Source organism: Mustela erminea, chromosome 9 (assembly GCF_009829155.1).
Source record: "Mustela erminea isolate mMusErm1 chromosome 9, mMusErm1.Pri, whole genome shotgun sequence".
Taxonomy (NCBI): domain Eukaryota; kingdom Metazoa; phylum Chordata; class Mammalia; order Carnivora; family Mustelidae; genus Mustela; species Mustela erminea.
Window position 1 is genome coordinate 47,501,774 of NC_045622.1, and position 27,798 is coordinate 47,529,571.

General features: G+C 37.4%; 1 protein-coding gene across 4 annotated transcripts in view; it reads left to right on the forward strand.

Annotated features, from left to right (window-relative positions):
- Positions 1-27,798, forward strand: part of PRCP (prolylcarboxypeptidase) — a 73,228-nt gene that overhangs the window by 22,378 nt on the left and 23,052 nt on the right. For all 4 annotated transcript variants that reach the window (XM_032357984.1, XM_032357987.1, XM_032357986.1 and 1 more), the window contains 5 exons: positions 16,080-16,220; positions 19,766-19,867; positions 25,414-25,595; positions 25,826-25,983; positions 26,551-26,723. In XM_032357984.1, the coding sequence (XP_032213875.1) occupies positions 16,080-16,220; positions 19,766-19,867; positions 25,414-25,595; positions 25,826-25,983; positions 26,551-26,723 (756 nt within the window). The remainder of the gene's footprint in view (positions 1-16,079; positions 16,221-19,765; positions 19,868-25,413; positions 25,596-25,825; positions 25,984-26,550; positions 26,724-27,798) is intronic.

Sequence of the window (27,798 nt, forward strand, 5' to 3'; positions counted from 1 at the left end):
TCGTTAGATTATATCTCCTCTTTCCTGCTATCACAAACATCCTGTGCTTACCTGCATTAATAATGTGCATCCCTTTTGTAGAAATAGTTTCTTTGCTTGCTTGTCTCTGCTATACTGTGTCCTCTTTGAAAGCAAAGACTGTGTGTTTTATCTTGTGGCCGTTGTAGCCAGGAGCATGCAGTAGGCACTCAGGAAGTAGTAGGAGGATGAAAATGCCTTGTCCTTCTTGAGAAGAATTAATATTAATCATAGTCATCTGTGGATTTAACACTCTTCTACTCTTTCAAAGTTGAGTTGGATTTTAACTTGATAATTTTTGAATCTGTTCATATTTCCTATGTCTAACACACCTGATAGAAAGAGTGTCACTGGTGAGATAGGGCTAAGAATAGAGATACTGGTATAACCCAAGTTCAGCTAGGTCACTTGGTCTTGGTCACTTGTGTCACCCCTCACATTTTCTACAAAATTCAACTTAATAGTCATTGATGAATCAGTCCTATACCCACTGTGCTTTGTGCTGTGGGGGTTCAGATGTAAACAAGAGGAGAGAGGCAGTATGATATAGTGGGGAAAGTCACCCTTTACACATCATAGAGTTTCTGTGAAGAAGAGATGAGAGGATGTACTTTTAGGTTTTAGATGTGGCCCTTGCATTATTCACAGGGGCAAGTGGGACTACTACACATGATTTGATCAACAGATTCTGACATCTTATATAGGGTTACTTTAGTCTTGGGTTAATAACAATATAGCAGGTATAGGATATGTATATAAAAATAACTATAGTGAAATTCTATATTTGAAAAATGGTATAATAGAACTAAAATTACTGTGGAAACACAAAGAAGGCAGGAAGGACAAGGACCGCTTAGTGTAGGAAATGACATTGAATAGATCCCATGGACCTTTTCACACAGTGACATATGTGATAGAGGGCTATGGAGATTTTTTTTAAAGATTTAACTAATTAATTCAGGGAGAGAGCATAAGCAGGGGGTGGGGCAGAGGAAGACAGAGAATCTCAAGCAAACTCCTGCTGAGCATGGAGCCTGACATGGGACTTGATCTCATGACTCTTGAGATCATGACCTGAGCCAGAATCAGGAGTCAGAAGCTTAAACTACTGAGCCACCTAGGCTCTCCCGAAGGCTGTGGAGAATAAAGGCTTAATTAACTATTGTCTGCTCTGAGACCCCTTCTCTGACCACTGTATTAAAATCAGATCAACCTTTGTATTCTGTTTTGGAATCAAACCTGCTCAGTTGTGGTTTCCAGGTGTTTATTTGTATATTTGCTTGTTTGTTGTCTGTTTCCTTCATTAGACTATAAGCACTGTGAGGTCATTGACATATCTAGCTTGTCTGCTGTTGTCTCCCTAGCACTTATCTATGGTAGGCACTCAAGAAATGCTTGTTAAATGAATTGATGACTATAACCATTCACTGTCACTTCTCTGTACATCCTATTAACTCTGGGCAATTGCTGTACAAGATGGTGACACAAAGGCAGAAGCACCTGAAAGTAATCAAAGAAGTGACTTGGTCGTGTTTGAACTTGTTGCCATTGTTCTGAGTTTTTTGGTTTCAGCTGAGGATATCCTTTTCCTTTCCTTTATCTTTTTTACAGTGTCCTTATCCCTCAGACCGGATGAATGCTGAAAACAATGAGTAGACCATACAGTATATTTTTAAGTTGATGATTAAAGGTCTCTAGAGGCCATTTTATAGTGAAATCAGGACTGAAAATTTTGACCTTGGAGTTCCCCAGGAGGAAAAAGCTTAGGCAGCTACTTTTCTTCAGTTGCTTCCTTTTGTGGGTGATTTTCATGCGAGAATTTTGTAAAGTTTAGTATTTTGAAATGCTCCTTTTAAAATCTTGTATTATTCAATGTAATCAAAATAATTCATTTTAAAGCAATCTCTGAAAAGAACACTGTAGATTTTTGTTGCAGTGATCCTCACAATGTGATTCATAGAAGAGTTTCCATGAGGGAGGAGGAGATGCATTTAAGCATTGTGTTGTAGTATCTTGTTCATAGGTACCACTTTTAAAAAAAAGTAGTTAATTTAACAGGAGTAACAAGGTAAAGATTGTGGTCCTTTATGTCTTTTGTCTCATTAGAGGGGAACAGATACTATAACTTTGAGAACTTGGGAGTCTCACTTTGTACAATTTTTTAAAGCAGCTTTTGGAGGAAAAAGGTGAAAATAGGATCTACTTTATTAACTTCGATTAAATGCTAGGAGGAGCCTGATGGTCTTGGGACTCCTACACCAGTTTAGTAGGATTCTTACTATTTAGAATGTCCACAGTCAGAGTCAGTGCAGAATCAGTTGTTGAAGAGCAGCAGTGGTGGTTACAGTTGTTTAAAAGATTTCCTTTTGGGGCGCCTGGGTGGCCCAGTGCGTTAAGGCCTCTGCCTTCGGCTCAGGTCATGATCCCAGGGTCCTGGGATGGAGCCCCACATCGGGCTCTCTGCTTGGCAGGGAGCCTGCTTCCTCCTCTATATCTGCCTGCCTCTGCCTACTTGTGATCTCTGTCAAATAAATAAATAAAATCTTTTTTAAAAAAAAAAAGAAAAGGTATGTGCTTTGGTGAGTGATGTGAAGTGTGTAAACCTAGCAATTCACAGACCTGTACCCTTGGGGATAAAAATATATGTTTATAAAAAATAAAAAAAATTAAAAAAAGAGAGAGAGAAACTGTTGGAAATAAAGGGGGAAAAAAAAGAAAAAAAAAAGACTTCCTTTTACCGATTGCTGTTGTGCATGTACTGCTGATATTATACACTGGGCCCTTTTTGATTGATCTTCCCTAAATGTATTATGGTTTTGGAAAATGAACATTGTTATATGTGTTATATATGTAGCAATTTAAGTGACATGGTTTGAAACAGCTTATTAATCAGTCTTGCCATGATCTCTCACCTGGACCTTTCAGTAACCTTCTGTTCAATCTTTCTCCCTTTTTAAACTATCACCTTCCTTCTCTAGACCGCCTTCCACAGAATAGCCAGAGTGATCTCTTTAAAATATGGATCAGAACAAGAACAAGTTTTGTTTTTGTTTTTTTTTTAAGAGAAAGGGAGAGAGGTGGAGGGGCAGAGGGAGAGAGAGAATCTTACCCCGGCTCCATACCCAGTATGAGACCCATGCTCATCATGAGCATGAAGCAAGGCTCAATCTCATGATCTTGGGATGTAGGGCTCAATCTCAGTGACCCTGAGATCATGACCTGAGCTGAAATCAAGAGTTGGATGCTTAACCAACTAAGCCACTCAGGCACCCCTGGATCAGAACAAGCCTTAAAACTCTTAAGGCTTCTCATTTTCTTAATGTTAAATTTAAACTCCCTACCCTAATGTTTTCCCCTCTTTTCACCATGCTCCAGACACTCTTGTCTCCTTTCTGTTTCTAACAAGGTAAGCTCTTTCTGACCTCTGGGCCTTTGTATTTTCCATTCCTTTCTGGAATTTTTCCCCTGGCTGGCTGCTTTAGGCTTTGCTTCCAGTGCCACTTCATGAAGAGTACCTCTGCGTTTGTTTCTCAGGACTGTTGTAACAGTACTACAAACTGGGGGGCAGAAATTTATTTTCTCACAATTCTGGAGCCCAGAAGTTCAAAATCAAGATTTTGGCAGGATTGGTTTGTTTGGGGTGTGCAAAAGGAGAATATGTTCCATGCCTTTCCTAGTTTCTGGTGGTTGCTGGAAGTCTTTGGTGTTCCTTGGCTTACAGCTGCATGATTTCCATGTCTTCTTCTGTTGTCACATGGCTGTCTTTGTTTTATTCATTGGTGTCTTTTTTTTTTTTTTAAGATTTTATTTATTTATTTGAGAGAGAGCACAAGTGGGGTGAAGGGCAGAGGGAGAAGCAGACTCCCTGCTGAGCAAGGAGCCCATTGTAGGATGCAGTCCTGGGACTATGGGATCATGACGTGAGCTGAAGGCAGATGCTTAACCTACTGATTAGGCACCCCTACTGTTGTCTTTACATGGTCCTCTCCTCTCTGTCTCTGTATCTCTTCTCATAAGGACACCAGTTATATTGGATTAAGGACTCATCCTACTCCAGTATGACCTCAACTTAATTATATCTACAGTGACCATATTTCCAAATAAAGTCATATTCTGAGTTTCCAGGAAGGTCATATTCTGAGTTTCCAGGAAGAACATGAATTTTTGAGGGGTTGGGGAAGGCATTATTTAACCCAACACACCTTTCCTGAACTCTTTTTTTTAAAGATTTTATTTATTTGTTTGATAGCGAGAAAGAGAGAGAGAGCACACGCACAAGTAGGGGGAGCAGCAGGCAGAGGGAGAAGCAGGCCTCCCACTGAGCAGGGAGCCTGATGCGGGGCTCGATCCCAGGACCCTGAGATCATGACCTGCGCCGAAGGCAGACACTTAACAACTGAGGCACCCAGGCGCCCCTCCTTTCCTGAACTCTTGAAGTAGGCTGCATTAGTGGAACTGTATCTGTAAACATACTCATAAATTACTTCCTTTTATCCAGTGGTGAGCAAGCTACTTGATTAGACCACCTTGCGTGCATTGCACTCAATTCTGGGCATGCCATCCATGAGAGGAACATAATTGAACTAGAATATGAAAGGGAGTATGAACATTTAAGAAATGGTGTTAGATGGGTAAGAACCAGTATTGCTCTGTTAGTAGGATCTGAAAAGTCCTCACACCCTTTGCAGGAAGACTTTCCCTTCAGAGAAGGGGAAGTAGAGAAGAATGGGTGGTGTTACATACACCATGGGGTTATAATTCTGTTTGTGGAAAGATATGACTCTTTAGGCGTAAGGGTAGAATCTCTGTCTTTTTATTCTGTACCAGATTCTTTCTCCATCTTTCAGAACATCTGGCATGGTATACGATTATAACAGTGCTACCAGAAGAGTATTTTGCATGTCCAGAAGCATTTAGAACAATAGAGTATAAAGGAAGAAAAATATTAGTAATATATCTTACTATATTTAACAAAGCAAGAGAATATAAACATGTAAAGCTCTGTTTGGTAATATACAGCACTATGTAACTTTTATAAGATTACTGTTGAAATGCTTAAATATTGTATATATGAGTTCTGTCAAGGTTTTTTTACTCTATAAAATGGAATAAATACAACAGTCTCTATTCCCTTGCAAGTCAGCAAGTGGATTTTAGCAGCATTTGTATGTGGTGTAGAGGACCTCGTGGTTCTAGGTATTCATGCTTACATGGAGATCAGGAATGACCCCTCAGTTCCCTTTACCCTAGTCCTTCTGTCAGCCTCTTTATGGAATTCACATTCTAGTTTTATCCAGCTGTTAAATGTCTCTATTCCGACACCTGAGATGTGAACCTCTGCTGAAGCCCACCTATAACTAGGCAGGTTGTTGTGCCTGCAGATTCAGTTCTTTCTTGCACGTCATACTTTTACTTCTGTCTTCAAATTGTTAGAACACTATGCTCTTCTAATAGCCCTGCTTCCTACTTGACTGGTTAAAAAAGTAAAGGTGTGATGTAAGAGGCATTTTAGCTAGGACCCCTTTAGTTTCTTTCCTTTCCACCTGGAAATGTAACTCCTGCACCCACCTGTTACCCAATGGAGGAGAAATTCCTCTGTCTGTCCAAGTTAAATCCCTCCATCTTTGCTGTTGACCCCCTTCTGTCTTGCCTCCTCAGAATCCCCCCTGCCTCACAAAATGCCTCCTTACCTATAGTTTCAGTCATTCCCTCTAATCACTTTTTGCTCGTGGGCATGATACCTCTTACGTGTTTCTTCCTTCTTTATAAAACCCTGTTGAGAAAATGTATCTTACACTGATCAGATCAACATTTTATAGCATATTCAGATTTACCAAACACCAGAATGCTGCTGAATGAGCCCTTATGATATACATTTTATAGGAAGCTGTCATTCAGGTTAGATAAACTGTGCACTCGCTGAGATCTACACCTTTAGATCCTTTTCAGCCCTAAAAACCGTGACTATACCTTGTCAAAAGGCCAAGTGTATTTTAATTTAATACTTTGGTAAAATGCTGATTAGTTTTTCTACTGCCGCTCCATACAGATGCTGGCCTTTGGTCTATATTAATTTCAGTTATTTATCATCCTGTTTGTGCTCCCAGTAAAGGGCATGCAGTTCCTGTGTCCTCAACAGCCTGTATAAGCCTAAACTGTTACAAGTTGGTTTTAGATTTTACGCTTGGGTTTTTCCCTTAGGCATGTGATTTGTCACTGGGCAAAAGACACAGCAAACTACAGTCTTGTGCTCCTTTTCCAAAGTCAGTAACAGACCCATGCAATAAATGAACCTGCACAAACTTACTCTTGGACACTTTGACCTCCGTTCTCATTATTTTGAATCATTCTGGTCTCTGAAACAATGTTGGGTCTCATTTTATACTAATAGCAGAGCTAGGATGTATGTATGCCATTATTCATTCTCTGTATATTCACTGATCTTCTATTATGTGCCAGACATTATACTAGTCACTGGAGATTTAGTGGGCAAACCAGATAAAAGTCTTTGCCTCATTAGACTCTATTTGTAGTGAACCAGATTCGTTCAATGTTGGTTTAGAGAGGCAAGCTCAAATTTCAGTTAGGTTTCTCTTGATAGATTTCCTTATCTACATCTGGAGGCAGTCTGATGAATATCATCTTATCTCCTATTTCTTCCCCTCATAAACCATATACCTCCTGCCAAAAAACAGCAGTAGTTCCTGAATATGCTTGTTCTGCATAGCTTTTATCTTGCTCCCTTTGCTTGAAATGCTCTTCTGTTTCTTTTGTACTTGAAAAAAATAATTGTTACTCCTTAGGGTTCAGCTCAGATATTCCCTCCTTGGTGAAGCCTTACAGGATTGCCTCAGGCAGGATGGTAATTTCCTCTTTTGAGCTCTCATAGCACTTTGTAGAACTTAACCATACTATCCTGTGATTGTTTATTAGTGTGTTCACCACTTTTGCTAAATTCGAGAGATGGAATTCTGTCTTACTTCCCTTAATGTGTGTCATTTAATGAGTACTCAGTACACATATTTTTATTTTTATTTTACTTTATTTTTTTTCAATACACATTTTTAAATAAAGGAAAAATGTACTATAGATGTGATTTTAGTGCAGCATAATTTACATATGATTATAGTGAAGTAGAAATGTAAATATACATACATCATAAAATAATACATATACCTTAAAGGAAATTTAAAGGGTTATAAGTCTATTTTGTTGATTATCTTATACATATAGAAAAATGCACTGTCCTAATTCTAGAATCCTCTCATTATCTTTTAGGGTCCTTTTCCCCTAAGAAGAGTAACCACTATTCTTTTTTTTTTCCTAGTTAATTTTTATTTGTCTTGGAACACATAAAATAACAAAAGTTTTTATGATATAAAATGAAAAAATATTAAAATATGTGGTTAAATATTGTAATGGTAAAACAAATGACAATTTTTTTAAAAAAATTAAGTTCTTTACTTTCATTTTTAGTATTTTTTTGGTAAGGGATATATACTGTGTTATGGTGGTTAAACAACCAAATTTTATTTTATTTTATTTTTTATTTTTTTATTATGTTCAGTTAGTCACTCTATAGTATATAATTAGTTTTTGATGTAATGTTAAGTGATTCATTAGTTAAGTATAACACTCAGTGCTCATCATAACGTGTGCCCTCCTCAATAGTCTCCACCCTGTTACCCACTCCCGGGACCCCTCCTCCCCTCTCAAATCCCCAGATTGTTTCTCAGAGTCCATAGCCTCTCATGGTTCATCTCCCTCTCTGATTTCTCTCCCTCCCCTCCGCTGTGGTCCTCCGTGCTATTGCTTAGGTTCCACGTATGAGTGAAAACATTTGATAATTATCTTTCTCTGCTTGACTTACTTCCCGTAACATAAACCCCTCAAGTTCCATCCATGTTGATGTAAATGGTGGGTATTCATGGTTTCTGATGGCTGAATAATATCCCATTGTATATATATACCACATCTTTATCCATTCATCTGTTGAAGGGCATAGAGAATCTCGGTTCTTGTTGACACTGCTGCTATGAACATTGGGGTGCACATGCTCGTTCTTTTCACTACGTCTGTATCTTTGGAGTAGGTACGTAGTGCAGTTTTGGGTCGCAGGGTAGCTCTATTCTTAACATCTTTTTTTGGAGAAGTGTCTGTTCATGTCTTCTGCCCATTTTTCGAGTGGGTTATTAGTTTTCTGAGTGTTGAGTTTGAGAAATTCTTTATAGCTCTTAAGAGTAACCACTGTTCTGCACAGCATAAATTTTTTAACTCTTATAAAATAATGATGAATGCCATATTTCAATTATGCAAATATATCTTTTTTTTTTTTTTTAAAGAGAGATTTAAAGTAATTAGCATCTCTGTATCTCGGGTTTTTTTTTTTTCCCCTTAAGAGTTTGGACTTAAGGGGCCCCTGAGTGGCTCAGTGGGTTAAAGTCTCTGCCTTTGGCTCAGGTTATGATCTCAGGGTCTTAGGATGGAGCCCTGAGTTGGGCTCTGTGTTTGGCAGGGAGCCTGCTTCCTTCGCTCGCTCTCTCTCTCTCTCTCTGCCTGCCTCTCTGCCTACTTGTGATCTCTGTCAAATAAATCAAATAAAAAAAATAAACAAAATCTTTAAAAGAAAAAGAGTTTGGACTTAAGGTCGAATCTGAAATTTTTAGGAGTCTAATATTTAAAACTTAATGGCCTCTCCCCCTTCTTATACAACAGCGCCCTCTGATGGTGTAACATTTCTTAAAATTTATGTATTTAGTAATCACTGCAGCACTTTGTAATTTGAGAATTTAAACTGTGGTCAGGTAATTCTAGAGGTGCAAAGCTTCCTAAAGCCATTGAGAGTTGATCATGTGATTTATTGATCATGTGGTGCTTTGTGAAAGCCAGCAGATGATGCCAGAACCTTCATCTGATGCAATACTTCAGTGTTGTTTGACAAAACATGTTATTTCTTGATTTACTGTAATTTTTTGATGCTTCAAGGGCAGGATATCCTTACGTTTGTTTTAGCAGTAGAGCAGAGAATATTTTGTGTGTGTAGAATTTTGGTAATTTTGAGTCAGGGGCCCACGGTCTTTAGTCAGAGGAAAAGGGAGTTACTGAACATTGCACTGTTCCTGGAGAGGGTGCATGAGTAGTCCGTATTCTTGACAAGCATATACTATTTTTTCAAATGTAATTAGATGCTGTTGTGTACTCATTTATACCGGTATTAAGTTTATATTAGCTTCTCTAGTGTATTTTTTCAAGCATGGACTATTAAAATAGAATATGTATGCAAACTGTAACATTAATAATAAGAGAAGTTCATACATAAAATTGTGAAGAACCACTGATTAGAATTGAACTGCATCCATTTAATAATTATTTATAAAGTATCTTATATAGGTATACTGTGGTAGCTATTGTGTTCTTGCCTTTCTAACTATTATTTTATAAATATAGGAGGCTGGATAGTCTAACTTTTTTCTACAATGGACTCTCCCATATCACTTATTTTCTCCCCTTCCTTTGTCATTTTCTCTTCAAATAAATAATTTATTTCTAATAGTCTCCTTTTTAAGATTAGGGGCAGGTTACCAAAAAAGTATAGAAGGAGGGAATATAGTTCTCTCTCCTGGTTAATATGGACAGAAGGGTGTGTGCAAAACAGTGTCATACTACAGAGAATGATGGTTTTCATTTGAAGAGTATACCTGAGGAAACTTCTCCTTTCCTTGTTAAAATGGAAACTACATGTGGTAAGGTTGGCAATGAAGAAAACATCCCTGTGGGAAGAGAAGGACAATCCTGTCTCTTAGTCTTACATTCTTCTTGGTGGGATTTGGTTCATTTCCTTTATCACTACCGTACTATCCTCGAGGGATACTATTGCCCTTTTAATTCTTGAAATCACATTTACTCTCCAGTCCTGTTTTCATAATACAGACAAGCATATGCAGAACATTTAAGCAGGATTTTCACAAGGAAATACCAACTCATAAGATATGGTTTACTCTCCCTTCTTGTTTTAGCTTTGGGCTATTCCTCTATGAGGGATAACTTAACTTAGTAGGACTCCACTTACAGATACTCGCCCTTCTGCAGCTAAAGACCTATGGTTTGCCTAAACCTTACCTTCCTTCCAGGTTTTGATTCCTTCCTTGAAAACTTGTATCCTTCTAACATGAGGGTGTCTCCCCTTCAGGGGAGATCAACCTTGCCTAGAAACAATGTGTCTCCATTTAGGAATTCTAATGGAATGTAATGCCATACTTCCAATACAGGACATACATATCAAGTGGAAGAAAGTGGGTCTGTCTTCTTTTTAGCATCTTTGAATTAGAATTGGGAACCAGAGAGCCGTCTTTCAAGGTACTTTGATTTACTGGAGGTGGAACTCTTTTTTTTTTCTTTTTCTGTGTACCTCCAAGTATACTTTTCCTATCTCTAGTAAAATTTCAGTTAGCTATGATCATATATCTGGGTTTGTAAATTAAACTAACTGTAATACTGAGTTTTCTAAAATGAAAAGCTCCTGAGTAAGAGTTAGTGTGATTTTTTTATTTTGTTTTTTTATTAGTGCCTAATTAAATGAGTTTAAAATAGTTGTATAGTAACAGTTACTGAGTTAGGCCAGTGAAAAGACCAATATTCCACATTTTCTTCAATTTAACTGTTAGTAAATGGCGGGGAGTATGTCCTTCATTTTACAAATTGGGAGAAAGATGCTCTAGTGTTTCCTGTTTAAGGTTAAAGTTGGTAGTCAGCTGTCTCTGCAATACTGTATTACAGTGAAAAATGGGCGTTTTGTTGGAGGTGGGATTGGGTAGGGGATAAAAGCGTGTGAAAAAATTATATTTGAGGGGCACCTGGGTGGCTCAGTTGTTTAAATGTCTGCCTTTGGCTCAGGTCATGATCCCAGGACCCTGGGACTGAGCCCCACATTGGGCTCCCTGCTCTGTGGGGAGCCTGCTTCTCTCTTTCACTCTGCCTGCTGCTCCCCTGTTTATGCTCTCCCTCTCTCTCTGTCAAATTAATAGATACAATCTTAAAAAAAAAATTACATTTGATTTTTATTTATTTAGTTATGTTATCCTGGGCAAATTATCCGCCTTTCTAAGTGTCAGCACCTTTTTATAAAACTAGTGTAATGAAAGTGCCCCAGAGGGTAACTGCGGGGAGGACATGATCTTTATAAGGCACCAGCATGGTGCCAGGTGTGTAATTCATGCTCTGTGTTATTTGCATTCCCTTCTCCCCTGTGTCATGTTAGTGTTACACAGGTTAGTGTAATGTTCTAATGGACTTTTCTGGATATGAACTTTATTCTTGAATAGTTTTGAAGTTAATTAAAATAATTAATTTTGCTGCAATATATTTTATTTAAAGGATGTTCTCTTTGTTCCTTTTTGCCTACACATTCTGACAGATCTCTTCTCTACAAGGTGAAGGAGAGAGTATTTCTTGAAATTTCTTGGACTGCATTTTAGAAAGGACTACTTTATGTGACTAGAGGTGTGTTTCTTTTTTGAGGTCATGTTTTATTGCTTCTACAGCACTATTATTTATTTTAGTTATTTCAGTAAACCAAATTGCAAAAATAATTACAAGTTCCACCTCTTCCTCTAACTTGTGACCTTGGCAAAGTCACTTGATGTCCTTGAGTGCAGTTTCTTCAGTTGAATGACGCAGATCAAATGGTTTATACAGCCCTTGTCCCTTTTTTTGTTGTGATTTATAAAATCTCTTTATTCAGGAACACAGAGCTGAAAGTGGTATGTGGGTCCCAGTTCTCAACGGCAGAGGGCACACTGCCCCTAGTGTGCGAAGCCGTTAGGTATTGGAAACTATCTGCAGTTACGTAGCCTGAAGTTGATGTTCTTGATCATAGGAAGGAGCCAAGGAAATTCCCTAAACTAATGTTTTGCAAAGAAGATTTCATGGCCTGTTTTCTAACTATTTAATATTTAGGTGAAACACTTAAAAAAAAAAAAAGGAGATTTTGACATTCTGGGGGCACTTCTTACGATTATATGAACTTCTTTTTTCTTTTGTAAAGAGCTTTATCATCTCCCTCCACCTTATTTACCCTATCTAGGTACTCTAAGCTTAGAGTGATTTGCAAATGGGTTGGAGAGTAGAACTAACATTTATTGAGTCCTTACTGTATATTAGAAGCTATACCTAGCACTTTAGGTACATTTTCTCTAATCCTCACAGCAATCCTTTAAATTGTGTGTTACTCTTATTTTATATAGGAAGATACTGGGCTCAGAGAGGTGAAGTGACTTGCCTGAGGCCTCACAATAGGGATTCAAGTGCAGGTCTATTAACTCTCAAACCTGCTTTCTTTCTACCATACCAGAGTTCCTTTTTTTTCCCAATTCAAACAATTAGGGCCAAATTACTAGGAGCAGGCATGGCCAGACAGTGGTCACACAAAGAAGTTTGACTTTCTCTTGTTCTAAAGTTTTGGTGACCCTTATAATTCTAGATGGAAGCTTTTCCTCTGACAAGAATTTTTTTACCATTTATGTTTAACATCCTATATATAAACACATACCCATGTTTTCAAATTTGAAACCTTTAAACTGGATTATTGAAATATTTTTTTTTGGTGGGCTACTTTTTAAGGGTACAGCAGTGTCGCATTTTACAAGAAGCCTGGGTTCTAAAGTCAGTAGGTAAGGTGAAAACCACTACAGTGGAATAATCTCTGAGAATCCCACGGTAAGGTGTCTTGTTAGAGAGCCATGTGCCTCCTTTCTGTAAGTCCAGCACAGCTAGTCTTTCCTTCTTTGGTGAAACAGATCATGATTTTTCCTGTTCAGCTTCAAATGATGAGGCTGGCTTGTATTTGGGGGCCATGTTGGGTGGTAATACACATCTTTAAACACCAGACTCTCATTCACCATGGTTTGATGCTTATAGTATTGGAGGTATTCCGAAACCTAGATCAAAAGAAAGAATAGCAGATTCATCTTCTATTTGAGGGCTTAGGCTTAGGCTAACTCAAAACTTCAGCTGTACATCAGCATCACAGACTACTGCCTTCTACTCTCCACAGTTTCGGACTCAGTAGGTCTGGGATTCTGCCAGACCATTTGCATTTTTAAGAGATTCTCAGGTGATGCTGATTCTGACTGTAAGGACTTCGAATGGAGTACTGCTGTACTAATGAATGGAGGCAAGTAGGATCACTTGTCTTCCCTCCACTGTCTCTCTTGCTCTCCATTTATTTTTAGGTGAATGGGTATACTTGAATTCATTTAAATTAAGTGTAGGTGTTATGGCTCAGCCAACACTTTATCCCATTGCCTGGCCAAGCTTACATCTTGGCCCAGAACAGGAGCTTGGCGATTCAATAGATGATTATTGAATGAGTGATTGGTTATATATGTTAAACTAGCATATAAAATGGGAGGGATTTTTTAGCACATGGACATCATTATCATATGCCTGTTCTGTACAGACTTTATTTTCTCAAGGTAGGCAGATTTTGGATTAGAATAGCTTCTATTTTAGGACTATGTGTAATGATGATCATGGTCATCAGAAAGTATACAGTTAGTGCAGTTTTGAGAAACTTGCATGATTGGGACCTCTGGAATACTGTGAAGTAGATATGTGTGGATAGATGGAACTGGGTATGAGGAGTCCCATCTGTTTTAGAAGGACCTAGGTAAGTCTTGCAGAGCTTGGTTTAGGTCTGAACCAGACAGTCTGAAGCAGCACTGGAGCAGCACTGAGGTACTGGTCTACACCAGACCAAATGCAGCAGTTTTACTTCTGTCTCCATAGTCCTGGGGAAATGCAGCCCCATGATCCTAGAGGCTCAGTGGGACTCTGTACTGTGGATAACACTATAAATTTAGGTAGTTGCACATGAATATTTCATGTTGTAGGATATGATAATTATATTTAAAATGGTGAGTTTATTAAGGGAAGGGTAAAAAAAAATCACAAAAATGTAAAGTTTGTTTTAAACTTAAAACTATTGTCATTTTTATCATTTGGACATGTTTTATAGTAAGTTTTGCAAAGTCTCAGTGTCCTGTGTTTTTTTCTCTTTCAGTGTAAATTAAATTTTCTTCCTTTAAATTCATCTTACTTTTTTGTGCTGAAATATTTTCAGGTAAATTGCAGACAGCATGACATTCTATCTCTAAATCATTCAACGTACAGCTGTAAAAAACAAAAATGTTTACTTACATAGCCTCAATATGATCACTCCTAACAAAATTAATGAGTCATTAGTATTGTCTAATACCTAGTCCATATTCACATTAACCTAATTGTCCCTAAATTATCATTTGTTTGAACCAGAATACAACCTGGAATCATGCATTGCATCTGGTTATTTTGTTCCTTAAAGTTTAGTATTTATCATTACATTGTCTTACCGTTGTCTTATCCCACGTTTGGATTTGTCTGATTGCTCGGAGTGTCTTTATCTTGTTCATCTACCTTGTGTATTTCCTGTTCTGTACAAACAGGAAATTAGATCTAAAAGAAATCAGATCTGAAGGCTGGAAAAAGTTACAAGTTGAACATTTTTGGCATGATTTTATTATAGGTGAAATTTGGTGATATTTGCTTTTCTTGTACCACCTGAGGAAGTGCATAATCCATGCCTGGCCCGCTGGTAGTGATGCTAATTTTGATCAGTAGATTGAGGTGATGACAGCCTGATCCTTCCATTGTAAAATTACATTTTGTTATGTGACAAGAAGGTACTCTCCATGGTGTTACTTTGGTCCTAATACAAATCTTCATTTCCCTGTCATTCATTTTCCTAATGTTTTTAACACCATGTGGTAATTTTTGCCCAAATCAGTAACTTCATAAGGGTTTGCAAAACTCATTTGTCTAATTTTGTCATTCCTTCTGATTTAGCTGACATTTAATTGAACACAGCTCTTTTTCATTTCATTTCACTGGGACTATTTGATATTTTGAAACACAATTCCACTGGAAAGGGAGGTTAAATGTTGAATTTTTTATTTTTGTATTCCCAATTTCTAAGTTGGTTTAATAGGCACCTTAAGTGGTGACAAATGACTATATATTTTGTTTTTTCTTTTTTGATATCCTTCTGAACTAGTAGATTTTTGTGAATTGAATGTTTCAATCAGCTAATGAAAATACAGATGGTAAGGGATGTCTGTATTTTTTAAAAGATTTTATTTATTTCAGAGAGAATGGTCACATAAGCAGGGGGAGGGGCAGAGGGAATGGGATAAGCAGACTCCCCACTGAGCAGGGCCATCCCAGGTGCTGGGAATCCCGACCTGAGTGGAAGATAGATGCTCAACCAGCTGAGCCACCCAGGCGCCCCAGGGATATATGTATTTTAAAAGTTAATGGATTCGAATCTCTGTTTCCAGTTCAGTTTTAATTACTGTTTTTTAAATACCTCCTTTATAATTGTTATCTCTTCTCTTACACTGAAAATCTTGAGTACTGATAACACTGTTTTTTATTGTTGTTGTTTTTAAAAGATTTTATTTATTTATTTGAGAGAGAGAGGTGCGCACACAGTGGGGTAGAGGGGTAGAAGGAGAGGGAGAAAGAGACTCCCTGCTGAGCCAGGAGCCCACACAGGGCACAGTCCTAGGACTGATCATTATCTGAGGCCTGAGCTGAAAGCAGATGCTTAACTGGCCAAAGACATCCAGGAACCCCTTTTGGGTTTTGTTGTTGTTGTTGTTGTTTTAAGTAAGTTTCACACCCAGTATGGAGCATGAACTCATGACCCTGAGATCAAGAGTTGCATGCTCTACCAAATGAGCCAGCCAGGTGCCCCTAACATTTTTTTATCTTACAGTATAAAGAAAGTAATTTCAAAATAACAGTGCCAGTATTACTACTGTGACTAAAATCAAATGAAGTTTAAAAAGTTTTGTGTAGGTGTGGTGCACAATGAATTCTGGACCACTGAAAAGAAATTAAAAAAAAAGTTTTGTGGTTATTTTTGTAACATAGGTTGATCTTAATGGAAGAATAAACTTAATTACTTTTTTTGTTCTCATTAAATTACTCTCCTCTGAAATTTGTCTACTGTGTTTTTGTCTTAGGTTGATCATTTTGGATTTAGTGCTGATAAAACTTTTAAACAGCGGTACCTAATAGCTGATGCGTACTGGAAGAAAAATGGTGGATCAATACTTTTCTACACTGGTAATGAAGGGGACATTACCTGGTTTTGTAATAATACGGTATGTGCAAATTCTTATGCTCAGTTTGCCTTTTATTATGGCAAACTGGAAAAAAATATGTTTTGCTGTATGTATGACCAAGTATCATTGTAGCTAATTGTGAAGCTCTTTAGAAAATAACAGATAAAACTCACTAATAATAGAAAAATGGCAGAAGCATACAAGTGGGCAGATCACAAAAGATTGAATACAGATGTCCAGTAAGCCTGTGTGTTCTGCCTTAAAGAATTATACATGAAAATATTTTTGGATAGTTAAATTGTACATTTTTAAAAAATTTTGTCTTGATTCTAGAGTGAATAAGGATATGAGGGACATGGGAATAAGAATGTTATTGCAGAGGCATCTGGGTGGCCCAGTTAAGCATCGGTCTTCTGTCAGGTCATATTCCTTGAGTCCTGGGATTGAGCCCTACATTGTTCGCCTTGCTCATCTGGAAGCCTGCTTCTCACTCTCCCTCTGCCTGCAGCTCCTCCTGCCTGTGCTGTCTCTCTGTCAAATAAATAAATAAAATCTTTTTTTAAATGTTATTGCATATAGGTTTTTTTGGTTTTTGTTTGTTTTGATTATGGTCAATGTAAATGTAAACACAAGGGTGTGATTTTTGTTTGTTCAGTGTTGTGTATTCAGTCTAAAACTGTGCTAAGGCATATAATTGGTGCTCAATAAATATTTGTTAAATGAATAAATGGATAAAACCTAAACAAAGCCAGGGCAAATAAGAAAAAAAAAATGCAAGTTTGATTGTCAAATAGGATTTTAGCTTTCCTGTTCTATTTTTCTTATATTTGTGAGGGTTAAAAAATTGTATAGATGTCAGCTTGCTTCCCTGACTGTACATCCTATCATCTTTTATAATAACACTTAAATCCATTAACATCATTTAATTTGAAAGGAAGAAATTTTCCTTTTTTGTATTGCAAAACTGTGACTAGAAGATGTCAATTTCCTACCAAAAAGCTAGTCTGTGAATTACCTTAAAGTGAAGACTGAATTATATTTTCTCCACTGCCAATGTCTGGCAATGGTGCCTAGTATTCAGGAGGTCTCAGTAAATGTGTGTTGAACTACACTGAATTGGAAGTAAAGATATGAACCCAATTATACTGTTACTGGATTTCCCATTTCTGATTATTTCCTTAGGAATATTGAGTCTAAATATGTTAGTTGAAAATAATTTTCTGAGAAATGAGATCCTAGGATGTCTGTTTCTCTTACATCAGTGACAAATGAAGTTAAGATTTATTTTCCATCAGATTCCTGCTTGCTTTTTCTATGAAACAACTGAGGCTGCTTTAGCTTTTTTTTTTTCCTTTCTCTTATGTGACTTCCTATTTATGCCAAGGCCATGGGGCAGCTTCTCCTGTCCAGTTATTTTTCCAGCTCCTCCCCCACTTCCTCCTCCTCTTCCTTTTTTTTTTGAGAGAGAATAAATGGGAGGGTAGGAGGAAAGAGAGTAGGAGAGAGAGATTTTAAGCAGGCTCCACATTCAGTGTAGAGCGCAACTTGGGGCTCAGTCTCATGACCCTGAGATCATGACCTCAGCTGAAATCAAGAGTCAGACACTTAAAAAAAAATTTTAAATAAGAATAAATGAAAAATTAAAAAAAATTTAAAAAGTCAGACACTTAACTGAGCCACCTGTGTGCTCCCTCCTTTTCTTTATAGAATTAATAAACAGGCAGCTGCTCCTCCGTCCACTGACAGACACTGCAGCATAATTTCAGGCTTGCCTCAGAAGTGGTAGAGAGGAGGAGCCACTCAGTGTTGAAGCAGTTCAGGAAGGGGCTAAAGGTAGATCCTTAGGAGGATCTCAGTTTTTTCCCAGCCCTAGACACATCCCTGTACATACTAAAATGTCCTGGTTGCATATTCACATATTCTGGACATTCATCTATTAAGAGACAGTGTAGCAGAATGTCAGGAGTGATTAGACTGATTAGGACTGATAAGGATTGAATTCTTGTTTTACCATTATGCTTTGTGACTTTGGGTAGTTTCTTATTCTGTGCCTCAGTTTTCTTATGCGCTAAATGGGTATATTAATAATCTGGTTCATAGAGTTGCTGTGAGGACTAAATAAGAATTAGGAACTTAGGACAATGCTATACTATTATTAAATGTTAATATATTACATGGACCTCTTCTGAAAAATACAAATACCCTGAAATAGATATAGGCAAATAATCACTTATTATAATGCATATCAGTTCACTTAAATTGCTTCCATTAAAAGCCTGAGGTCAGCTCCCCAGAGGTGTGGCTATTTTGATAGATGATCCTTACCCTTAAGAAGCTCATAATCTGGTAGGGTAAGACATACATATAAGCAAATATTGCAACATGGTAATAGAGAGCTATGCCTAGCACGGTGGTGTTGAGAAGCGGGAGTGATCAGCAGTGCCGGTGATCAGTAGGTAGAGGAGAGCATGCTTGAGCTGCTTATTACAGAATCTGCAGATAAATGGCAGGGACTGGGCAACGTATTAAGAGAGAAAGTAAGGATTATTGAAATCATCACAGATAACAGTTTAAATTCTCCATCAGCACATGCACGCAGATCTTTTAATTGTTCATTTATTGATCGAAATGAACAAAACCTTTTAGAAATTTCTTAGTTGTTGGTAGGGAGCAGCAGTTCATTAAAAAACAAGAGTGTGCCCTAGGAATGACAAATAGTTTTAATCTGTGCTAAATCTAAATCTAATCAATTGATGTTGGCTGCCTAGAGTGCTTTGTCAAGAAGAATTCTGAGGGCACCATTTGAGGTAAATGAAAAAAATGCAGTGATTGATTAATCACAAGCATTAAGTGTGGACATAAGGAGGTTGAATGCACTGGCTGATTGTGCTATGAAGCCAGCAAGCCAGTGTTCAGTTCTTGGCTCTGCCACTTTCTAGTTGTGTTGACTGTCATAGGATATTTAAACTACTGTGTCTCAGTGTCCCTGTCTCTAAAATGGAGATAATAAAAGTGCCTGTCTCCTAGATTGTTGTGATAATTAAGTGAATTACTATATATGAAGTATTTAGAACAGTGCCTGATGCATTGTAAGCACCCAGCTATTACTGGCCTTTGTTAGCGACTGCTTATTTCCAAGTAAATAAGATAATATGGAACCCAAGGGAGTCCAGTATGCTTATTTTTATTGTTTTTTTTTTCTTTTATGTTGTGAATGTTTATGAGTAGGCAGCTAACTTAGACATCCTCAGTTCTTTCCTAGACTGGTACACAGGGCAATTTGAAGACTATTTTCAACACAATATTGATCCTACAGCTAGAATGTTAGAATAAGGAGAGTTGGAATGACTGGTGTTTGAGTGACTTGAGCTTATTTTTTATTGTTTCACTCTAACATAGTATGAGATTGATGTGCAACAATGAAACAATAATTTTTTATCTGTAGAACAAACATAAATTATGCAGCTTCTCAGAGTTCTTTTTGGTCTGGTTTAACATTTGTTTCATAGGAGTTGCCAAAAGGTTTGATGATTTTTTTCACATCCTGGTTTTTATCCTGTAAAATATTTGTAAATTCTTCCCAGGGGTTCATGTGGGATGTGGCTGATCAACTGAAGGCTATGTTGGTGTTTGCAGAACATCGATACTATGGAGAATCCCTACCTTTTGGTAACAAATCATTCAGGGTAAGTACAGGTATGCCTTGTTTTATTGTACTTCCATTTACTGTACTTCACAGATCATGTGGTATTTGCAAATTGAAGGTTTGTGGCAACTCTGTGTTGAGCCAGTGTATCAGTGCCATTTTTCTAATAGCATTTGCTTCCTTTGTGTCTCTGTGATACATTTTGGCAATTCTTGTAATATATTTGACTTTTTCATTGTTTTTATATTTATTTATTATATATAATATAATAATATTATTATATTTATTTATTTTATATTTATTTATATTATGGTGATCTGTGATCAGTTGTCTAAGATGCTCACATAAGATGGCAAACTTAATTGATAAATAACTTATCTGTTCTGACTACTCTACCGAGTGGCTAGTCCTCCATCTCTTTCTGTCTCCTCAGGTCTGGTTATTCCCTGAGACACAAAAATATTGAAATAAGCTAATTAATAATCCTGCATAATCCTGCAATGGCCTCTAAATGTTCCAATGAAAAGAAAAGAAGAGTTGCATGTCTTTCACTGTAAATAGAAAGCTAGAAATGATTAAGCTTAGTGAGGAAGGCATGTTCAAAGTTCAAAATAGTGAGAGAGGCCAAAAGCTAGGCCTCTAGTGCCAGTCATTCAGCCAGGTTGTGAATGCAAAGAAAGAATTCTTGAAGGAAATTAAAAGTGCTACTCTAGTGAACATACACCTGACAAAAAAGTGAAACAGCATTGTTGTTAATATGGAGAAAGTTTGAGTGGTCTGGATAGAAGATCAAACAAACCACAACATTCCCTCAAGTCAAAGCCTAATCCAGAGCAAGGCCCTAACTCTCTTCAATTTGATGAAGGCTGAGGAAGGTGAGGAAGCTACAGAGGAAAAGTCTGAAGCTAGCAGAGGTTGGTTCATGAGGTTTAAGGAAAGAAGCCATCTCCATAACATAACAGTGAAGATGAAGCAGTAAGTGCTGATACAGAAGTTGCAGTAAGTTATACAGAAAATCTAGCTGAGAGAATTCATGAAGGTAACTACATTAAACCATAGATTTTCAATATAGACAAAACAGCTTCTTAAAGAGAATGCCATCTAGGACTTTTCATTGCTAGAGAGGAGAAGTCAATGATTGGCTTCAAATCTTCGAAAGGACAGCCTGACTCTCTTGTTAGGGGTTAGTGTAGCTGGTAACTTTAAATTGAAGCCAGTGCACATTTACCATCCTGAATATCCTAGGGCCTTAAAGAATTATGCTGAATCTACTTTGTTTGTGCTGTATAAGTGGAAGAACAAAGCCTGAATGGCTGCACATCTGTTCACAAAATGGTCTGCTGAATATTTTAAGGTCACTGTTGAGACCTACTGCTTAGGAAGAAAAAAGTTTCTTTCAAAATATTGTTCATTGACAACGCACCTGGTCATCCAAGAGCTCTGATGGAAATGTACAATGTGGTGAACGTTGTTTTCATGTCTCCTAATACAGCATCCATTCTGCAGCCCATGGATCCAGAAGTTATTTTGAGGGGTGTCTGGGTGGCTCAGTGGGTTAAGCCTCTGCTTTTGGCTCAGGTCATGATCCCAGGGTCCTGGGATCAAGCCCCATATCGGGCTCTCTGCTCAGTGGGGTGCCTGCTTCCCCCTCCCTCTCAGCTGCCTCTGCCTACTTGTGATCTCTCTGTCAAATAAATAAATAAAATCTTCTAAAAAAAAGTCATTTTGAATTTCAAATCTTATTTATGAAATACATTTCATAAGGCTTTAGCTGCCACAGAGAGTGAATCCTCTGATAGATATGGGCAAAGTCAGTTGAAAACCTCCTGGAAAAGATTCACCATTCTAGATGCCTTGAAGGATATTTAGGATTTGTGTGAAGAGGTCAAAATAATCAACATGAACTGGAGTTTGAAAGAAGTAGATTTCAGCCCTTGTATATAACTGTGAGGGGCTGAAGACTTCAGTGGAGGATGTAACTGCAAATGTGGTAGAAATAGCAGGAGAACTAGAATTACAAGTGTAGCCTTAAGATGTGACTGAAATCCTCCAGTCTCATGATAAAATTTGAATAGATGAAGAATTGCTTCTCATGGTTGAGCAAAGAAAGTGGTTTCTGAAGATGGAATCTACTGCTGGTGAAGATGCTATGAAGATTGTTGAAATAACAACAATGAATGTAGAAAATTATAAAAACTTGACTTGGTAAAACAGCTATAGGGTTTGAGAGGACTGATTCCAAGTTTGAAAGAAGTTTTCCTGTGGGTTAAATACTATTGAACAGCATCACAAGCTACAGAGAAAGCACTCATGAAAGGAAAAATCAATCAATGTGGCAGACTTTATTGTTGTTTTATTTTAAGACACTGCCTTAGCCACCCTAGCCTTCAGCAACTGCCCCCCTGACCAGTTGGCAGCCATCATCATTTAGGCATGATCCTCCACTGGTAAAAAGATGAAAGCTCAGAAAGCTCAGATGGTGGTTAGGATTTTTTATCAATGAAGTATTTTAAAATTAAGAATGTACATCTTTTTTTAAATAATACTAATGCACGCTTACTGGACTACAGTATAGTGTAAACATAACTTTATGTGCACTAGGAAGCCAAAATAGTAGTTTGACTTGCTTTATTGAGATACCCACTTTATTGAAGTGAACTGGAACTGAACATGCAAGATCTCTGAGGTGTGCCTGTATACTTTTTTATTTTTAAGTTTAAAACTTTTTTTTTTTTTTGAAGTTTAGGCTTTTACATGTTCTAATAACATGTAAGAAAGAAATGATAGCTTTAACTTGAACAGCTTGAAATTTCAAAAATTTGTATGTAATCTTTCCTTTTTATATGCAGTTGAACAGATTAAGCCTTTTTAAAGCCATAATATTATCATTTATAGTGTTGGTCAGTCTTTAACTCAGTGTGATGAGGTTAGCTCTAACTAGAGAAATCCTAAGGTATGGCTGCAGAGACTTTGAAGGGAACTTCTCAGTGTTGCAAAAATGTCAGTAAGTAATTCTGGTTTATAAATTATACACTTAAATTCTTAGGTCTACCCCTGGAAAAAATACAGTGAGCACTCAATTGTTTAATAGGTATTTTTCAATAAAATGAGTACAAATTATCCCGTTTTCAGTGAGTCCCAACAGGCCACTTGGATTACCTTCTGGCCTTTCCTGATCTCACAAGGAGCTTTGGCCTTGACCACAGACTGTGCGCCTAATAAAAAGGATACATTTTCTGCATCTAAGTCACTCTGTACTACCTTTGTGATTCTGAGTGGTTGCGATCTGCGCTATTATTTACACAATATTTTTTTTTAAACAACTAACTTTTCAAACTTCATCTTACCTTAACAAGGGCTTTATATCCTAGTTACATGTTTTTTTCTAAATGACATTAAAACAAGTATTAAATTAAGAAAGACTGTATTATCTAAGACCATCATGCATACTACCAGTATACACATACCATCCTTTTTGGGAACTCTGAGTTAGAAGAACTCAGGGACAGTAATTTTCTAGGCTGCCTATTTTGAAAGAAGTTTTAATTTTTGTTCTCAGAGGTTTTATTACCTCATTATAAATAAATAAAAAGTGAAAAATGAAATGAAAAGCAGAACAAGTTGCTGATATTTGTTGGGCTGCATGAGAAACTCTATTCTTTAGCTGCTTATTCTGCATAATTATCTGATTCGGAGAGTTGATAGATCCTGAAACCATTGAGAAGTAGTCACCTTGTTGCAGACAGAAATGTAGTATCCTCTTCTAGATCCCTTCTTTCATGCTTTCTTAGCAAAAAGGAGCGGAGGGCTCTTCTTTGATATGCTTCCTTCTCTTCATGTGCTCACAGAATTTGTCAGTAGCTTGGGGGATAATATTACAAATATTAATGCGAGGATTAGAAAAAAAATTGCACTCAACTATACATAATGCAATGAAAACTGGAAGTAAAAGACTAGTGACAGACAATAAGCAAGGAGGTAAGAGGTCAGAAGGTATACATCTTGGATAAGGGGGAAGGCTAAAGGATGATAGGAAAGAGGAAAGATGGGAACTGTGTGGTTTCAGACTTGGCTAAATGATGGAAGGAGTCAGAGTGGTGAGACCAAAGCATGAAGATCAAGTAAGACAGCCTAATAGGTATATAGCTGTACTAGTTACCTATTGCTATGTAACAATTTACCTTAAACCTTAGTGATTTAGGGGCACCTGGGTGGCTCAGTGGGTTGAGCCTCTGCCTTCGGCTCAGGTCATGATCTCAGGGTCCTGGGATCGAGCCCCACATCAGGCTCTCTGCTTATCTGGGAGCCTGCTTCCCCCACCCTTCCCCGCCTTCCTCTCTGCCTACTTGTGATCTCTGTCAAATAAATAAATAAATAATCTTAAAAAAACAAAAACAAAAACCTTAGTGATTTAAAACAGCAGTAGACATTTATTGTCTCATGCTCCTGTGGGTAAGAAATTAAAAGTGGCTCAGCTAGGAGGTTCTTTTTTAAGGGGTCTCATGAGGTTGAGATGTCAGCTGGTGCTAACAATTATCTGAAGGCTTGACTGGTGCCAGAGAACCTTCTCCACTATAGGGAGAATCCACATGAGTGATAAAATGTTGCTGGGTGTTAGCCAGAGGCTACAATTTGTCTCTTCCTGCATTTCTCCAAAGGCTTAGTTCAATGGCCTCATGACAAGGCAGCTGGCTTCCCTCAAAGTCGGTAATCCAATGGAGCAAGGTGGAAACTGCAGTGCTTATTATGAGTTAACATTGGAAGTCACATATCGCTTCTGACACATTTTATTGGTTAGAACCAAGTCACTAAGTCCAGTACAAGTTCAAAGAGAGGACTTATCTTTTAAAGGGAGATACTTTATTAGCCTCCTCAGCTTAGCAGAGCTCTGAGCTTTACTTCCCTATGTTAAAGTGAGGCAGTTGTCTCTAGGCAGAGAATTAGATGATCATGGAACTTTTTGAGTATCCTTCTCTCAGGGATCAATGTCTGGTATTGCTGTTTTTCTAATGCCTGAAAATAGTTGTTCTATTGGTTTTTGTTTTTAACTCTAATTTTCTATTGTTTACAACAGGGTAATTTCCGGTTGTTGTTATATCAGACATAATTTTCTTTCTTGCTAGGGAGGGTGAGATTTATTTTTATTGATGATACTTCAGTATTTCACAGGATTCGGTCTACTTTTGCCTGTATGGTAGCCATTTTAAATGTTTCAAGTTTTAAAATAAAAATTATACAGCAATTATCTGTTAAGCTGAAAATTGTATTCACATTTGCAGTTAAAAGTTACTTAGAGTTTGTTTCTGTTATTTCTACAACCTCAACAAGATCTTTGGTAAATAGCATTTAATAGAAATTACATTTGAATGCAAAATATATTATGTTTGTCACACAAACTTAAAATCATTGTTTTAATGATTTGTTTAAATCAGCATTGCTCTTATGTTGACTGGGCATTTTAACTCAATTGCTTAGAAATTCTGTTTGGAGAAAAGCTTATCTGACTGGCTTTTTTCTTGGATCTATGCTATGCCTAAGCTGCTATTATGTGTACATTTATATTTGTTCTTTGTTATTTTTCTTTAGGATTCCAGACACTTGAATTTTCTGACATCAGAACAAGCTCTGGCTGATTTTGCAGTGTTAATCAAACACTTGAAAAAAACAATCCCAGGAGCTAAAAATCAACCTGTCATTGCCATAGGGGGCTCTTACGGTGGCATGCTTGCAGCCTGGTTCAGGATGAAATATCCTCATATAGTGGTTGGGTAAATGCATTTATGTTGGACATGAGCACTTGTTAATGATTGTCAAGCATACTTAGAGATTTGTTTTGGTAAAACAAGTTCTGTTGTACTGATATTTCTACTTTATATCTCATTAACAACTGTAATTTTTCTCACCATTTTTGTTCAGTATCAGTTTCAATTTCAGAACTTTAATTCAGTAGGTTGCATTTTTTTTTCTTTTCTCCTTTCTTATTTTTCTCACCATTTAGAGCTCTTGCAGCCTCCGCCCCCATTTGGCATTTTGGTAATCTGGTACCTTGTGGTGTATTTATGGAGATTGTAACTAAAGATTTTAAGAGAGGTGGTCCAAATTGTTCGGAAACCATCCGTAGCTCCTGGGATGCTATTAATCGATTCTCAAGAACAGGTAAGCTTTAATTAATAGAATAGAATCACAGAGTTTTTTACCTTTCACTTGTTAATTTCAACACTTCTCAGTTTTTCAGTAACATTTTTACTTAGGTAAAACATACAAAAACATACACAAATCAAAATACATCACTTGATGAATTTTCACGAGGGAAAACATAATCGGTATGGTGTAATAGTTTACTCATCATCCAGTATAATCAGGAACACAGTATGTATGTTTTGTGTCTGCTGTCTTTTGCTTGACACTATGTCAGATACTTCCATTTGTTTTACTTGTTGGGGTTTACACTGATTGCTCTCTAGTGTTCCATTTGTTTATTTACTTGTTTACCTCAATCGTATCTTTAAAACAGGGAATAATTCATATAATTTCTGGCAAACTCCATGAGGATAGACAACCTGTTTATCATGGCATTATCCAGATGCCTAAAAATATTTTATTGAATGTTGAAAAAGCATTCTTGGAGAAATGGTATAGAATATTGAATTTTCTGGAGTATTGAGTAAAGCGTTCTGTCAGATAGTGCTCTTTAGGTTCCCAACAATGTGATTCTCTTCTCAGGTGCTGGCTTGCGTTGGCTTTCTGAAGCCCTTGACTTATGTACCGCATTAACAAATGCTCAGGATGTCCAGCATTTGAAAGCCTGGCTCTCTGAAACCTGGATAAATCTGGCAATGGTGGACTACCCTTATGAGTGTGACTTTTTACAGCCTTTGCCTGCTTGGCCTATAAAGGTAACAGAAAAATGTCCTTTCATCACTTTTAATATGAACTTCTGTCTCTCTTTCTTTTTGTTTATAGAAAGCATCTTTTCTTTCTTTTTTTAAAATTTATATTCAAGTTAATTAACATATAGTGTATTATTAGTCTCAGGATTTTGTTTTGTTTTTTAAACTGGTGCTTTCTGTGACTTTTAGCAGTAAAGGAATCTCCAGTGACAAAGGGACTCTTGGTTTGACTAACCTGGGCAGAAATCCTGACTTCTGTCACTTTTTGGTTACTCACTTGGACATCTTTTTTTAATTTTTTTTTTTTAAGATTTTATTTATTTATTTGACAGACAGAGATCACAAGTAGGCAGAGAGGCAGGCAGAAAGAGAGAGAGGAGGAAGCAGGCTCCCCATGGAGGAGAGAGCCTGATGTGGGGCTCGATCCCAGGACCCTGGGATCATGACCTGAGCCAAAGGCAAAGGCTTTAACCCACTGAGCCACCCAGGCCCCCCTCACTTGGACATCTTACCTGAATTTTCTTTTTTCCCGTTTTTAAAGATTTATTTATTTATTTATTTTTATTTATTTATCTTATTATTTAACAACAGGTAGAGGGAAAAGAAAAGAGTCATTTTGTTGTTGTTGTTAAAGACAAGTCGTCGTCGTCTTCTTTTTTTAAGATTTTATTTATTTATTTGACAGAGAGAGACAAGTTCTCCATCAAGTGGGAGAACACAAGCAGGGGGAGTGGGAGAGGGAGAAGCAGGCTTCCTGCCGATCAGGGAGCCCCATGTGAGGCTCCATCCCAGGACCCTGGGATCATGACCTGAGACGAAGGCAAGCACTTAATGACTGAGCCAGCCAGGTGCCCCAGGAAAGAGTCTTGAGCAGACTCTGTACTGAATGGAGAGCCTGAGGCGGGGCTCATCTCATGACCCTGAGCCCAAACAAAGAGTTGGTGACTTAACCAACTGTACCACCCAGGCGTCCCTTATCTAACTTTTCTGAACATCAGTTTCCTCTTATTTGAATAAAGAAGACAAAATGAATAGATTATAGAGTTGTATGAATTAAAACTAATACCAGTAATTGCTGCTA